This window comes from Dermacentor silvarum, chromosome 7 (assembly GCF_013339745.2).
Source record: "Dermacentor silvarum isolate Dsil-2018 chromosome 7, BIME_Dsil_1.4, whole genome shotgun sequence".
Taxonomy (NCBI): domain Eukaryota; kingdom Metazoa; phylum Arthropoda; class Arachnida; order Ixodida; family Ixodidae; genus Dermacentor; species Dermacentor silvarum.
Window position 1 is genome coordinate 25,780,853 of NC_051160.1, and position 14,103 is coordinate 25,794,955.

Genomic DNA, 14,103 nt, shown 5'->3' on the forward strand with positions numbered 1-14,103 from the left:
TTGGTTAAGGCAAGAAATAGCATTACGGGGGAAAAAAAGATACGACGTGGTAGTGAGCAAAGACATTCCATTTGTGAGCGGAGCATTCTAAATACTATAGGCCGTCACTGGTTCTCAAGGTGACGTGGGGATTTGTAAACGTATTCAGTAGTCGGTGGCCCACGACGGCTGTTCGCAGCATTTCAGATATCAGAATGAGAGAGCGATGGAGTCGATTTTGAGTGCACATGTGTGTGTATGTATGTGTGTGCGCGCGCACGTGCGCAAGGTCATTCTATTTTTGTACTAGATTTTTTGCACGCAATTTATGCACACGAAAATTAAGGCCTAGATGTCCCAATTCTGTATAACCTGATAATTTTCTTTCTTAAATGCAGTTTTTTTTTCAGATAGCTTGAGCATGTGGCTAAGCGAGATAATTTCTGCGTTTCACCTGTTACAACAAAAGACGCAACATTCGCGTACGTGTTTCTACATTCAGAAGCAGCAACGTGCCTAACATTTATAAAAGCCAATTTTGGCGTGGTTCGGTCTTATCTCAAAATATCCCTTCTGTTTGTGTGTCGTTACTGCAAAAGCGTGCAAAGAGACATTTTATAATTGAAACTGCATTGTGCTATTTATCGGGTAGGCACATCGCGCTCGTAAGCCTTCTGCTTCTCGCAGATGTACTTCTGGAGTCTCCCGCCGTAGTGGTTCCAGTGGCCGAGGAAGGCGTACAGGGCGTCCCCTGGACTGACCCTGCAGGCGGCGTCTCTGTGACCATGCAGTGTGTAGTCAGCGCGGATCTTGCCCTGCGGTGAGTACTGTGGTTAGTTCACTGTTTCAAAAATTAGTTTCTAGGGTTTTACGTGCCAAACCTACGAACTGATTACGAGGCACGGCGCAATGGCGGACCCCGCATTAATTTTGACCACCTGGGGTTATTTAACGTGCACCCAATGTATGTTACACGGGCGTTCTTGCATGTCGCTCCCATCGAAATGCTACCGCCGTAGCCGGAAGTAGAACCTATGACCTCGTGCTTAGCAGCATTTCGCCATAGCCGCTAATCCAACGCGGCGGGTCAGTTCACTGTGGTGGGATTCACATTAAAAAGACATTATAAAAAAGAACTCTAAATCAACTTGTATTGCCGGTATTCTCTGTCAAAAGATCAACTGAACGCAGTAAATAGATGTCAACGCCAGTGCTGTGGGCGTGCACCCTTTGGATCAGCGTATTTCCTCTTGGGGATAGTCCGGAAGCGCGCGTAGAAATAGCACTGTGCAGGTGGCCCTACACAGTCCATCTGCGTATGCCAGCCTGCACATCCCATCGTCGTTGTATACATCCGTCGGCAAACATTAACTGCATCCCGTGTTCGCTCTAACAGTGAAGCACACTGTATATATCGAAGTTGCGGTGATGCCACAATTTTGGACTTAAAATTGCGGTCAGGCTAAAGTTCCTCACTCTCTCATTTCGATGAGTTGCAGGCAGTCTCGGGTCCACTCTGCATGCTCTAGTGTGCACTGTGTGACGTACCAAGGCGACGCCGCACTGCAGGAGCCTGTCGAGTGTCCTGATTGCCCGGGCTGTCGGCAGGTGACGCGAGAAGTCGCCGAAGAAGGCCACTGCCAGTGCCTCTTCGTTGTGCAGCTTGGTGTGGGCGCCGACTGCGTCCCCAGCCCCTTGCCACGTACACGCGCCCATCGCCGCCGATGAGGAAGCTGTAGCCAATGTCGTTCCAGCCTGCAAGATGCCCATCATGAATGAATCAACTGATCAGGCCACATGGACGTCATCGCCGCGCGCTAGAGACGTCACCGATATGCATGTTATGCCCGTTACGCAGAAAGCACGGCGTCGCCGTCGTTGACCATGCCTTGACAGTGAGCGAAAATTTTCTACCAATCACAGAGCGGCGCCGCCGCGTGTGCCACTCGGTTCCTTGCAGCACCAGCAGATGGCGCTCGCCTCCGCGCATCCGCGTCAGCGGCGGCGCCGGCCGTGCGGGATACGAAAAAAAAAGAACCAGAAAGCTTGCCTTCGTGCATAGCGTTCGCCGCAAGCGTTTCCCAGTAAATATTATGGTTTCATAAGCTGCTGTTGCCGGGAAGCATGAGAAGCAGTCAGGGTCCCTATAATGCTATTGCGTTCTCCTCTTAAAGGCGAAGCTTAAGCGTCTCCCAAGTGCTTTATTAGGTGTGTTTAAGAAGATGTAGGTTCCTCGTTTCTTGACGTCGCAAAAGACTCAAACGTGTTGATACTGTTATAAGCAACGAATTTTTAAAATATTGTGAGATCAATTTTTTTCTCAGTCAACATTACAATCAACCGTAGATACATATAACTGCATTGTATCTGCAGACACATGAGTACAATCCCGTCACTGTGAGCACTTCACATAAACTAAATCGATAAAGATGTTTCATTGGAAACATAGCCCTGCAAATACCCTGCATTATATTGTTACCGACTACGCCCGCGATGCAGCTTCTCGGGCTGCAACGGCTCGCCAGATTGCAAGGGATCGTCTTTATGCCTTACAGCTGTCCCAGAAGGCCCGCTACGATAGCCATCACAGAGTCGTTCATTACTCTCCGGGCTCTTTGGTCCTCCTCTGAACGCCTTGCCGCCACGTTGGCTTGTCGTCAAAGCTTCTTTCCCGATATTCCGGGCCTTACAAGGTCCTACGCCAGATCACTGACGTCACGTACGAGATCACTCCGCTGGACAGTCGATAATCTGCCGCGTCCGCCACTGATATCGTGCACGTCTCTCGCCTTAAGCCTTCTGTTGCCGGACAAGATCCTACTGCTCCTTAAGCGCCGAGACGGCGCTCTCGACGGCGGGCGTTCTATGTTACGCGCTATGCCGAGCATGGAAGAATGCGCCAGAAAGACGGTGAAGACGACGATCTGGGCAACGCTCGTGTTGTTGTTCTGCCATCTTGCCTGTAGCCGTCTCTCTCTGCATATATCTTGTAAATATAATTTTCCTATCCCTTTTTGCTACTCTCATCCCCGTGGCAATATGTATGATTTTCTGAAAGCGAAATGTAAGGAATTCATCTGCAGCCTACTGTTCTCTACATCACTACCGACATGACTTCAGCTATGTTAAACCAAGGAGGTTTTAAACGTGCAATAATTTAAGGAACTTTCTGAGATCCCACGTCCTCTTTGCTGGTGCACGTGCACCACTGCTTTGCGATCTTTCTGTCGACAATCGCACTACATATTTCGTTAAGTGATGGCATTCTCCTATCTAGGACACGTATCCAATTTAAATCTTTCGTAGAGGTGATATCCTGGACATCGTTCAATTCCAAAATATCGTTGAATTCGCCATCTTGCGAGCTCTGGTTGACTCACGGGGCTGCTACAGCATCCCTGCAGAGCTCAAAAATGCTAACACCGTGGATTTCAACAACATGGCAGAATTTAACAGTGTCTAGAACGGCACCCCAGGACAAAGGACTCTCTGAGCGATCTCTAATCTCCGCTGCCCTTTGCTGTCTGACTCCATCCTAGTATACCTGCAAATTTCCTGATTTCTCCACCGCCCTCTGCAGCGTTTCTTTAGCCTAGCACTTATGATGATGTTCTATAATAGACCATTGGCTATCTGTTCGACGCATCGTATGACCTACCAAACTATATTTCTCCCTTTTAATCGTTTGCTAGGAAATCATCGCCATTAGTTGACTTTCAATTCATACTGCGATATTTGTTTATCATCATTCACTAACCCTTTCCCTCCCCGTCCCTTTTCCCCAGTGTAGACTAGCAGGCCAGAGCAAGTTACAGCTCAGGCCGACCTCTCTGCCTTTCTGTAAATAAATTTTTCTCTGTCTCTCTCGCGATATTTGTTTCAGAAAACGGGGCAACCACACAGGCAGAGCTTGCCAGTCCAGTATTGTCGCTGTTTTTGTAGATGCGTTCCTGTACAATTAAGCCCAACTTCACGCTGTTGTCACCATTGCTCATTAAAGAAAAACAAACGCGACAGAACTTCAGAGGGAAATGGAGGCTTGAAATGATGAACAGAGGTAGAACAAGCAATGTCGCTGGAGCCAACGTTTCGACACACAAGCTTGCCTTCATCAGGCTGGCTTATAAAGCCAACAGCGGCACATATGTGCACATTGCCACATATTCAGTGACCCAAATTGGTCCGACGGCTAGCTTCAAACCCTCAGCGCAGCAGCCCGGTGCGCTACCCATTCGTGGATAGCGCATCGGGCCCAGGTAGGCGGTAGTGACCCAGGGAGGCTGAAAAACAGTTACATACATACATACATACATACATACATACATACATACATACATACATACATACATACATACATACATACATACATACATACATACATACATACATACATACATACATACATACATACATACATACATACATACATACATACATACATACATACATACATACATACATACATACACACACACACACACACACACACACACACACACACACACACACACACACACACACACACACACACACACACACACACATACATACATACACACACACACACACACACACACACACACACACACACACACACACACACACACACACACACACACACACACACACACACACACACACACACACACACACACACACATACATACATACATACATACATACATACATACATACATACATACATACATACATACATACATACATACATACATACATATAGATAGATAGATAGATAGATAGATAGATAGATAGATAGATAGATAGATAGATAGATAGATAGATAGATAGATAGATAGATAGCCCCCGGAAAGTTCGTGAAATACCCTAGAAATGCTAACGCATTGAATTTAATTATGGCCCGCCGCCGTATAATATACCTCTGGCGTCCATGTGGAAGTGTTGGATGTAGCGCATCCACTCGGAACAGGTCCGTGGGTCAAAGCACTCCCCACCGGCTGTGTGATGCACGAATACCCGTGGCACTGGTTGCACCTTGAGCCTCTCCCACAACTTGGGCGGCCGACCACCCCACGCGTAGCGAGGCACGAACTCGATGCCCGAGCAGGCTAGCGTCACCCGGATCTCGTCATCGGGCACTTGGGCAAGCCACAATGCGCCGCTCGGCCCTCGGTGCCAGTCAGAGTAGCCGTACGAAGTCGGGCCAGCGAGTCGATAGCCTTCACGGAAGGATCCCGAAAGAAACGTTGTTCGGCACATTTTCATTCGCTTGAAAACGGCAGCTTGACAGCAATAGCTTTCATGCGCCCTGGTGCATTGACAGAGCGTACGTATAATTAGGCTGTACTCGATCACCTCGTTGATAAATGAACCTGGCTAGACAGGCGCCGATGACTATTCTGCGTTTCTTGAGCAAGAGTTAAGTTGACGCAAGGCGCACAACCTCACCTTCCTTAGCGCATGTAACTTAATAATATATCCAGAAAAGTCAAAGGTGACAAAGGAAAGTGCAAATGAATTGATCAGCCTTGGCTTCCTTAGTGCATGTAGTTAACAATATAGCCAGAAAAGTCAAAGGGGACAAAGGAAAGTGCAAATGAATTGATCAGCCTTGGCTTCCTTAGTGCATGTAATTAACAATATATCCAGAAAAGGCAAATGGACCAAAGAAAGTTGGAAATGGATAGAGAGTGAACGAGCAAAGGCTGGAGCCCCTAGCGCGTACTCAACGCTTTGACAACGGTTCAGCAGTCTTCGTCAGGGTAACAAACGTATAAATGTTCCAGGCTGGGACTGCCCTTGATTGCATACTGTTGATTAATTACCTACATTTATTTATTTATTTATTTTGCTCATTCGTCATCATCTCCCTTCTCAACCTCTTCTTCCGCCATATCCCTCTTGCCCATGCAGAGTCGCAGGAAAGACGTCATGCCCATTATCTGTCCACTTTCTTCCGCACTCCCTCTGTAGCTTAAACTCAGGCTATAGTGTACGCTTGCACAGTCACCAAATCAAACAATGCATTACACATTAAAATTATGCGGTTTTACTTGCCAAAACCACGATCTGATTCTGACGCACGCCGCAGTGGAGGACTCCGGAATAATTTGGACCACCTGGGGCTCTTACGTGCACCTAAATCTAAGTACACGGGTGTTTTCGCATTTCGCCCCCATCGAAATGCAGCCACCGTGGCGGGATTCGATCCCGCGGCACATACACATCTCGCGTGGCGCGTGCAGGTTATATTTTGTTCTTTTGTTGCCGTATACCTGAACCAATGACAAATGTGCTCACGAAGGGCGTTTTTCCGTTATCCGCACCGGACCCCGCCCAGTACGGTAACTTCAACGTGCTTCCTTTTTGCAGCGTCATCTTTCCGAGTTTATTCTTCACAAACGTACAGGGTCGACCACATCTAAGGTGAACACCTCATTAGTATTCAAGCCGGTAAAACTAAAGCGTTTATTCTACTTCACGAGTGAAATGTTCGTTATACAATGTGTAATCATGGTGTCCATAAACACAATAATGATTTTTCGAATTATGTACTGAACATAAGCTTCTATGATGTCTTGAATACTAATGAGGTGTTCACCCTACATGTGGTCGACCCTGTACATATTTGTTTTATCTTTTCCTCTGAGCGTGCTAGAAAAATTGATAGAGCACTGTTTTCGCTCGATACTAGGAGAGGCCAACATCATCATCGCTCCTTATTCAGTGTGCGCTCGTTGAACACAACACAGCAGCTCCTGTTTTGGATATTGCCGCACTCGCCATTATGGCTCTGTACGATGAACACACGATGACTCAGAATGTTCAAGCATGGGAGTCCAGACTTCGATGATTGCAAAAGGATGTGTCGCTTGGGCTAGTTGAATCATATTAGACGACGTAGATAACAGTGCAAGAAACAAAACGTGGACAACGAGTGGAAATTCATGACACACCCGTTGACTAACAACTGTCCTTGTTTATTGCGTCGCGCAATAAATGTTCCAGAGCTTGTGCACGTGATTTGCCACATAACGTCCAGGGACCAAAACACGGCGAAAGTCCGAAGGGCAAGGAAAGAAAACAAAATAAATGACAGGAAACGATTAGCACCGCTGGCGTAGTTTATAACTATAGACAGCTTCACATTGTGAGCTTGACTGAGATACGCGATTTTTTTTTTTTTTTGTAAGGTCAGAGCCCTCTCATCTGGATATGATAACAGAAGGCGTGCTTACACAACTGCTACCTTTCAAAAGAATGCCGTCAAACGCGCATGAGTGTCCTAGAAGCGCTTTAGCGCAATACATTTCTGAAGTCCAGTGTACACCCACTTATACATAGTTCGTGCTGTGTCTTTCTAGTCTCTGTCCAAGTTTCTTATGCGCTATTCATCGGATCTTATTCAGTGCTTCAACAATCATTTTGGTTTGTCCAACATGACCTCACGCCAGGTCTCGCGCTGTTGTAAGTCTCCGACCATCGACAGTATCTGCATATTACTTTCAAGTACAGTTTTTCCGCATAAATAAGATGCACCCATGCTATAGGTCTATGATATGGTCTGCTCATAATCAGTACCGCAAACATTGCTACATTTAGCAGCCACACTTTTACGTACATTTTCACCTAAGAAGGACCATGTAAATATTCAAATCGGCAATACAGTCATAATAAACAAGAAAAGAAAGAACAAGAAGTTTGCTTCGAAAATAAAATACGATCGACATCGCAAAAAATAAAAATCCCGTGTAATCCGGGAGATAAACTCAGCTTGTCTGCTTCCTTTCATCTGGAGTGGCGTATCTAAGCAGGGCCGCAACGAAAACAATCACGGTAGCCTGTGCGCGAATCATGTCGAGACGCTTTGCCTCCTCCGAGCACGTCCCCAGGCCATCTTATGGAGGCGTGACATCATACGCTTCCAACTGTTCGGATGTTTGCAAACAGTGCGTACACAGCTAGCATTGTTCGAAACGTAATGAATCTCACTTCATGCAACAATGTAACCGCGCTATGTGAGAGTTCCGCGTTACCGACATGGAGGACGAAAACAGTGGAAAGCAGCGGAAGCATGTTGTTCTGCATGGAATTCGACTCCCGGCGGCGGCGGCCGCAATCTGATGAGTTCGAAACGCGTATACACTCTTGTATTGGGCTTTGGGTGAACCTTAAAGAAGCCCTGATTGTCGAAATAATTCGGGAGCCTCCCGCTACGACGTCTCACAGTCTTAGTGTGGCTTTGGGCTCGTTAAACGCTATTAGTTATAACATATAACATCTTCTGCAGGCGCAAGTTGGAATACGCTAGCGCAAGACAGGGGTAATTGGAGATCGCCGGGAGGTGCATTCGTCCTGCAGTGGACATAAAATATAGGCTGATGATGATGATGATGATGATGATGATGATGATGATGATGATGATGATGATGATGATGATGATGATGATGATGATGACATCTTCTGTAGTAAACTCTTTGCATAGGCAGGTCCAGTTAGAATTTTGAGGTGGCGCACTTGTTGCACTTGTTCTGCCATTTCCTGCTCGATGTTGAATGCCAACCATTCTTTGGCATAAGTCTTCTATAGGCCGTCCGCCAAGCGCAAATGCCTTCTTGAACTTAAATTAATGTTTGAAAGTAAATTGCGTCAGAAAATGCGTAAAGTACACGACGTACACACAAACTGCAGACATGGTAGCTTCGGATTGTAATACGAATATACGAGAAATATAATTCTGTTACGCGGAAACTAAAAAAACAAAGCCCTTTGTTTGAGGTCCGTCCTCATTCATCCTCATTGTAGGCCCTTCCTGGTGCAAGTGCGTTGTTGAACTAATTGACTTTCTCAAAGTTAAATGTGTCAGTAAATTCGTAATTGGAATATACGAGTAAACATAATTCTGTTACGCGTAAAATCAAACACAAACCCCCTTTTCCAGCTGCCGACAGACAGCGTGTATTTTCGCACCCTCCCCTCTTTTGACCCTGTCCCTGTGTACGCTATTTCTCTAGACCGTCATGGACTGTCAACAACTCAATGTTGCCTAACTGGCTCCAGCGTTCGTGACGGCATATAGAAATAACGCAGGAATGAAGAGGGACAAAAAAAAAGACATGAAAACCACACATACAGCGTGTATTTGTGTAGCTTCATTTCACCCTGCTCCGGCGTTTGTTATTTCTCGACCGTCATGAACTGCCAACATGACCCATGCTGTCCCCCTGGATCCAGCGTTCGTAATGATCCATAGGAATATCGTAGACAGGGAGAAGGACAATAAGAGACACGAAAACACACATACAGCGCCTGTATTTTCACATATTCTTTTGGCCCTGTTCCTGCGTGCCCTTTTTCTCTACACCGCATGAAGTGCCAACAAGCCCACCTTTCACTACCGCCTAAAGCGTTCGGTCCGCGCTTCGCATTGCCGTGCGTGGTCTTGGTGCTTATATATTTTAAATATTAAATGCGTTCTTACCTCATTGTGATCGGTTTCGCAAGAAGGATATGGATGTCATTTGATACTGAATGTCGCCGTGTCACCATGACTATATAGTACTTGAATAGATCACCGGATAGCTGGTGATGTATCGTTAATGAGGGCTCTGCCACAAAAGACTTCGTGCGGTCGAGCAAAGATGCTGTGTGTGTGTCTTTCTTCGTTTGTCCCTGTCTCTCGCCCTTTCTTATTTCAACATGAACTACCAACATGTCCAAGTCTCTACCCTTCAGAGCAAATGGCCAAGTTTTTTAAACGTGCAATAACCATGCATGCCGTACGACCCTTGCCCATGCGAACTCAGCAGCTCCTTCGCGGCTAACCACAATGTTGTTCTGACGTCCCGACCCAAACGTGGCATGCATGGAAGACGTCGTGTAGGAGAAGACGTGCGATTTGAATGAAGAAACATTTCAAATTCGAAGCATTTCTTTGCGAACATTTGCTACTTTGACATTATCTATCTATCTATCTATCTATCTATCTATCTATCTATCTATCTATCTATCTATCTATCTAATCTATCTATCTATCTATCTATCTATCTATCTATCTATCTATCTATCTAGCCGCCTACGACTCTGTGCTCTCATGGTCGTTTAGTTGCGTGCCTCATAATCAGAACTGGTTTTGGCACGTAAAACCTCAGAAAGAAGAAGTCGTTTAGTTAAATTGGTATGTACCAAAATTTCCATACTATTACAAGAGTATATGACGAACATAAATGATATGTCATGACATGAATGTCATTGCATGCGTGTCATGTAGGTCATGACAATGACCCAGCGAAAAATATTAACACTCAAAAAACACTGAAATGGGTTCGGACGTGGGTAGTCGTGAAGGAAACACTACAGGATGGTGGTAGAAATCATAGTGCATGACCATGACTGAGCAAAAATGACAATGACTCAGCGAAAAAAACATTAACACTCAAAAACAGTGAAATGGGTTCGCACGTGGGTACTAAGTCAATGAAACACTAAAGCATGCTGGTAGAAGTATTAGTCACGGGTATTACTTTCGCCCTAAAGTCTCTTAGATGTAGCTAAATGGACTCCTGAGGACTCATGACATGCATGTCATGTAGGTCATGAACAAGCCGCCTAACGTCTTGGTGCTCTCATGGTCGTTTCGTTAACTTGGTAGGCTCCCCGCACACTGCTTCGCATAACATCGATTCCCGCAGGGCGTGGGATCTGCCGGCTTTTTATGCTTACACTCGAATACTTCGGGACATAGGTTAGGTCATCATTTCTTTATATCACAGCCATTTTCCAATTTAGCGCCTTTATTTAGAGCTTCTTTAATGGGGCACACTACGTGCACTGCGACCAGGTGGATCGCAGGTGTACTTTTGGAGTTTCCCGCGGAAGTGACTCCAGCGACCGATGTATTCGTACAGGGCGTCACCGGGGCAACTTGTGCAGTAGGCGTCGCGGTGGCCGTGAAGGGTGTAATCAGGACGGATCTTGCCCTGCGAAAAGGTGTTTGCATTGCTGGTTAGTTCACTTTAAACTGTATTCCCCTTATACCGAGAAAGACTACCTGAAATATGAGAGGCTTGACTTAGTCAAGTGGCAACCAGAGAAGAAAAAGGAACCGTGGCAGAATGCGAGCAAACCATCTGATATTGAAGTGTTTTTGTTGTAGGCAAGGACAATTGTTCGTGTGTAGTGGCGGTGAAGAAGCAAACACTGGCAAACGTGTGCGTTAAAAACTTGACACTTTATCGGACGAATTGTGCTTAAAAAGACCGGCAGCACTCAAAGCGCAACAATAGCGTCGAACGCAGTCGTTAGTCATCGAATCTGGTTCCATGGGTCAAGTGCGGCCCCCATTTATACGAGACCCACTGCGTACATTCCATAGTTTAATCTTCTGGCGCTTGTACTCATTCGAGAATGTATAGCACCATTCACAATGCGGACACAATCTGATTCTGTATAACACACAGTCTGAGTCCTTCAGTATACTTGATAACAGTAAGAGTCCGGTGAAAACGAACACCAGCAAAAAGTAAAACAACAGAGTGTGACAATATGGCTGTCCCGTTTCTGCTATACACGGAAAATTGAAGAAACGACAGGACGCCAGCGGTGCGATATCCAACACTTCGTGTCAGAAATAAGTTCTTCATGCCAGAAGTAAATGATCTCTCTGTCGACACGCGTGCGATTGCTATACTCTCTCTGCTTCCTTTGCACGTGAGTTCCGTAATCATCACACTATCTTGACCAATCTTGACTAACGGCAGAGGCCTCTCCCAGAGGTCTCTAGCTGCCCTCTTCTGTACAGCAACCTGTTAGTTCCTTGAACTCGTCACTCCATCTAGTCCAGCAATGGAGCCCTGGACTGAGGGCCCCACCCAACGAGGAAGAATTACCTTGCCTTTGTGAATAAAAGTTTATTCTCTCTCTCTCTCTGCATCTAGTCTCCTGCCGCACGCGACAGCGCCTCCCTTAGTGAGTACACATTCCGTGACTCAAACGGACCAACAGATTCTGCGCATTAGAATGCCTGCACAACTTTACTTCGTCCTACTATAATACGAACATGTACAATATCAGCGAGTTGCGTTTGATGAATAATCTGAACTGCTGATTTTATATCGCCTAAAGTTACGCCAATCAATTTCTTTTCCGGCGATATTGACGTGTATATGCGTTGATAACAACGGACTCTACACCACGGTACCCAAAGAGCGGAAAGAAACTTTTGTGCTGTGTTGTCGCGCTGTTTGTATTTTTACGCTTGCATTGTTTTACTTTTTGACGCCCTTCATCGCCGAATTATTAATGTTATCCATTTATTTCTCGGCGCAAGGCCAGTATACTGTATTTGCTTAATTTCTTGAATGTTGCAGTCGATTCTATACCGAAAGAGCCTAACTCCCACTTTTGGTAGTGTTTGCTTCGTTACCGTCACCACAACGTAACAGCGCTATTAATGAGTTTTGTATACCAACGCTCCCAGTTCTCAACCCTACCCATTATTATTCGTGTACTACGTGTACAATAAAACGGTGGTTACCGAACCGGTGACCTCGTTCCTTAGTAGCAGAACGAAATAGTCACGGTGTCACTGTATCGAGTGTTTCCCTATACAGTGGCAAGCATTACCAGGGCGACGCCGCACTGCAGCAGCCTGTGCAGCGCCCAGATGGCCCGCGGTGTGGGCAGGTGCCTCGAGAAGTCGCCGATGAAGGACGCAGCCAGCGCGTCTTGGTTGTGTCCCTTGGTGTGAGCGCCGCTTGCGTCCCACCCTCGCGCCACGTACACCCGTCCGTCGCCACCGATGAGGAAGCTGTAGCCGAGGTCGTACCAGTCTGCAAATACGCCTGCACCGGTTAGCTGACCACTGGCCGGCACCACAGGCGCGCACCAAAGGCCCTGATGCACAATGCAGCTTGTGTGAGTGAGTGAGTGAGTGAGTGAGTGAGTGAGTGAGTGAGTGAGTGAGTGAGTGAGTGAGTGAGTGAGTGAGTGAGTGAGTGAGTGAGTGAGTGAGTGAGTGAGTGAGTGAGTGAGTGAGTGAGTGAGTGAGTGAGTGAGTGACCAGTGAAAAGATACCTTGCTCAATAATGCATTGAGTTGCCATGACTCACTCACTCACTCACACCGGAGTCAGTGAGTGAGTGAGTGAGTGAGTGAGTGAGTGAGTGAGTGAGTGAGTGAGTGAGTGAGTGAGTGAGTGAGTGAGTGAGTGAGTGAGTGAGTGAGTGAGTGCGCTGCCTGAGTGAGCCACTGCGCTGCCAGTGAAATTACATAACTTTCAGATTTTAAGCACAAATATGTTTTTGCACGTCTTAATAGAAGATTAGGGATAAAAGGTATGCACTGTGAATGAAATGCTTCATGAGTATTGCTTGCACGCTGCGATTCTAAAATATTCTGAGGAATAATTTCGTCAAATACAAAGACCTTGTCTGAGCAACTTTGACGGTTCAATAGCATCTACCTTGCATATACAGCAGAAGTAAAACCGTAGCATGCTTAGAAACATCGCGCCAGCGGCGAACATTCGCCAGGAGTGTCCATAACAACTGCTATCGCCAATAAATGCTATCACAACCGTGCATACTGATTATTGCTCGTGTTCTGACCGATACGTTGCCTTCAATTTTCAGCTTGTTGTCAGGTGGCAATATCGAGGCGAACCCAGGCCCAACTGAGAAGGAACATTTAATGGCAACTACTCGATGGACAGAATAACATGATGACTACCATGAATAACATGTAGAACCAAAACTGAATGGAAGCAGATTTAGTGGGTATGAATAACAGAATAAGAGGTCTAGAGGCTAAACCGTCTCTTTTGCAGTCCGTACAGCCAGAACCAAGAAATGTGAAGTCGACTATCACAGCTTTGCAACAGCACGTGTCATGTCCGCAGAACAAATTAGGTGAGCTTGGAAAGAAGCAGACGGAATAACTTTATTGTGTATGGCTTACAAGAACAAGACAGTGAAACAGTGGATATAGCCTGACGAAAATATTCGAAAATTGTCTGTTCAAGAAAAAAAGCTAGGGCATAGAAATAGGTCACCGAATAGGGGGAAAACGAGGGAAAAACTGTCCAGTGACCATCAAACTTTTATATTACCGAGAGAAACTCACTGTTCTGAGGGCTAGTTCAAAGGA

General features: G+C 46.1%; 1 protein-coding gene across 1 annotated transcript in view; it reads right to left on the reverse strand.

The window, feature by feature from the left end:
• Positions 1-384: 384 nt before the first annotated feature.
• LOC119457764 (peptidoglycan recognition protein 4-like) overlaps positions 385-14,103 on the reverse strand; it is a 21,719-nt gene continuing 8,000 nt past the window's right edge. The window contains 4 exon segments of the mRNA XM_037719459.2: positions 385-794; positions 1,528-1,665; positions 1,667-1,734; positions 4,878-5,177. Of these exon segments, the coding sequence (XP_037575387.2) occupies positions 621-794; positions 1,528-1,665; positions 1,667-1,734; positions 4,878-5,177 (680 nt within the window). The 3' untranslated portion in view covers positions 385-620.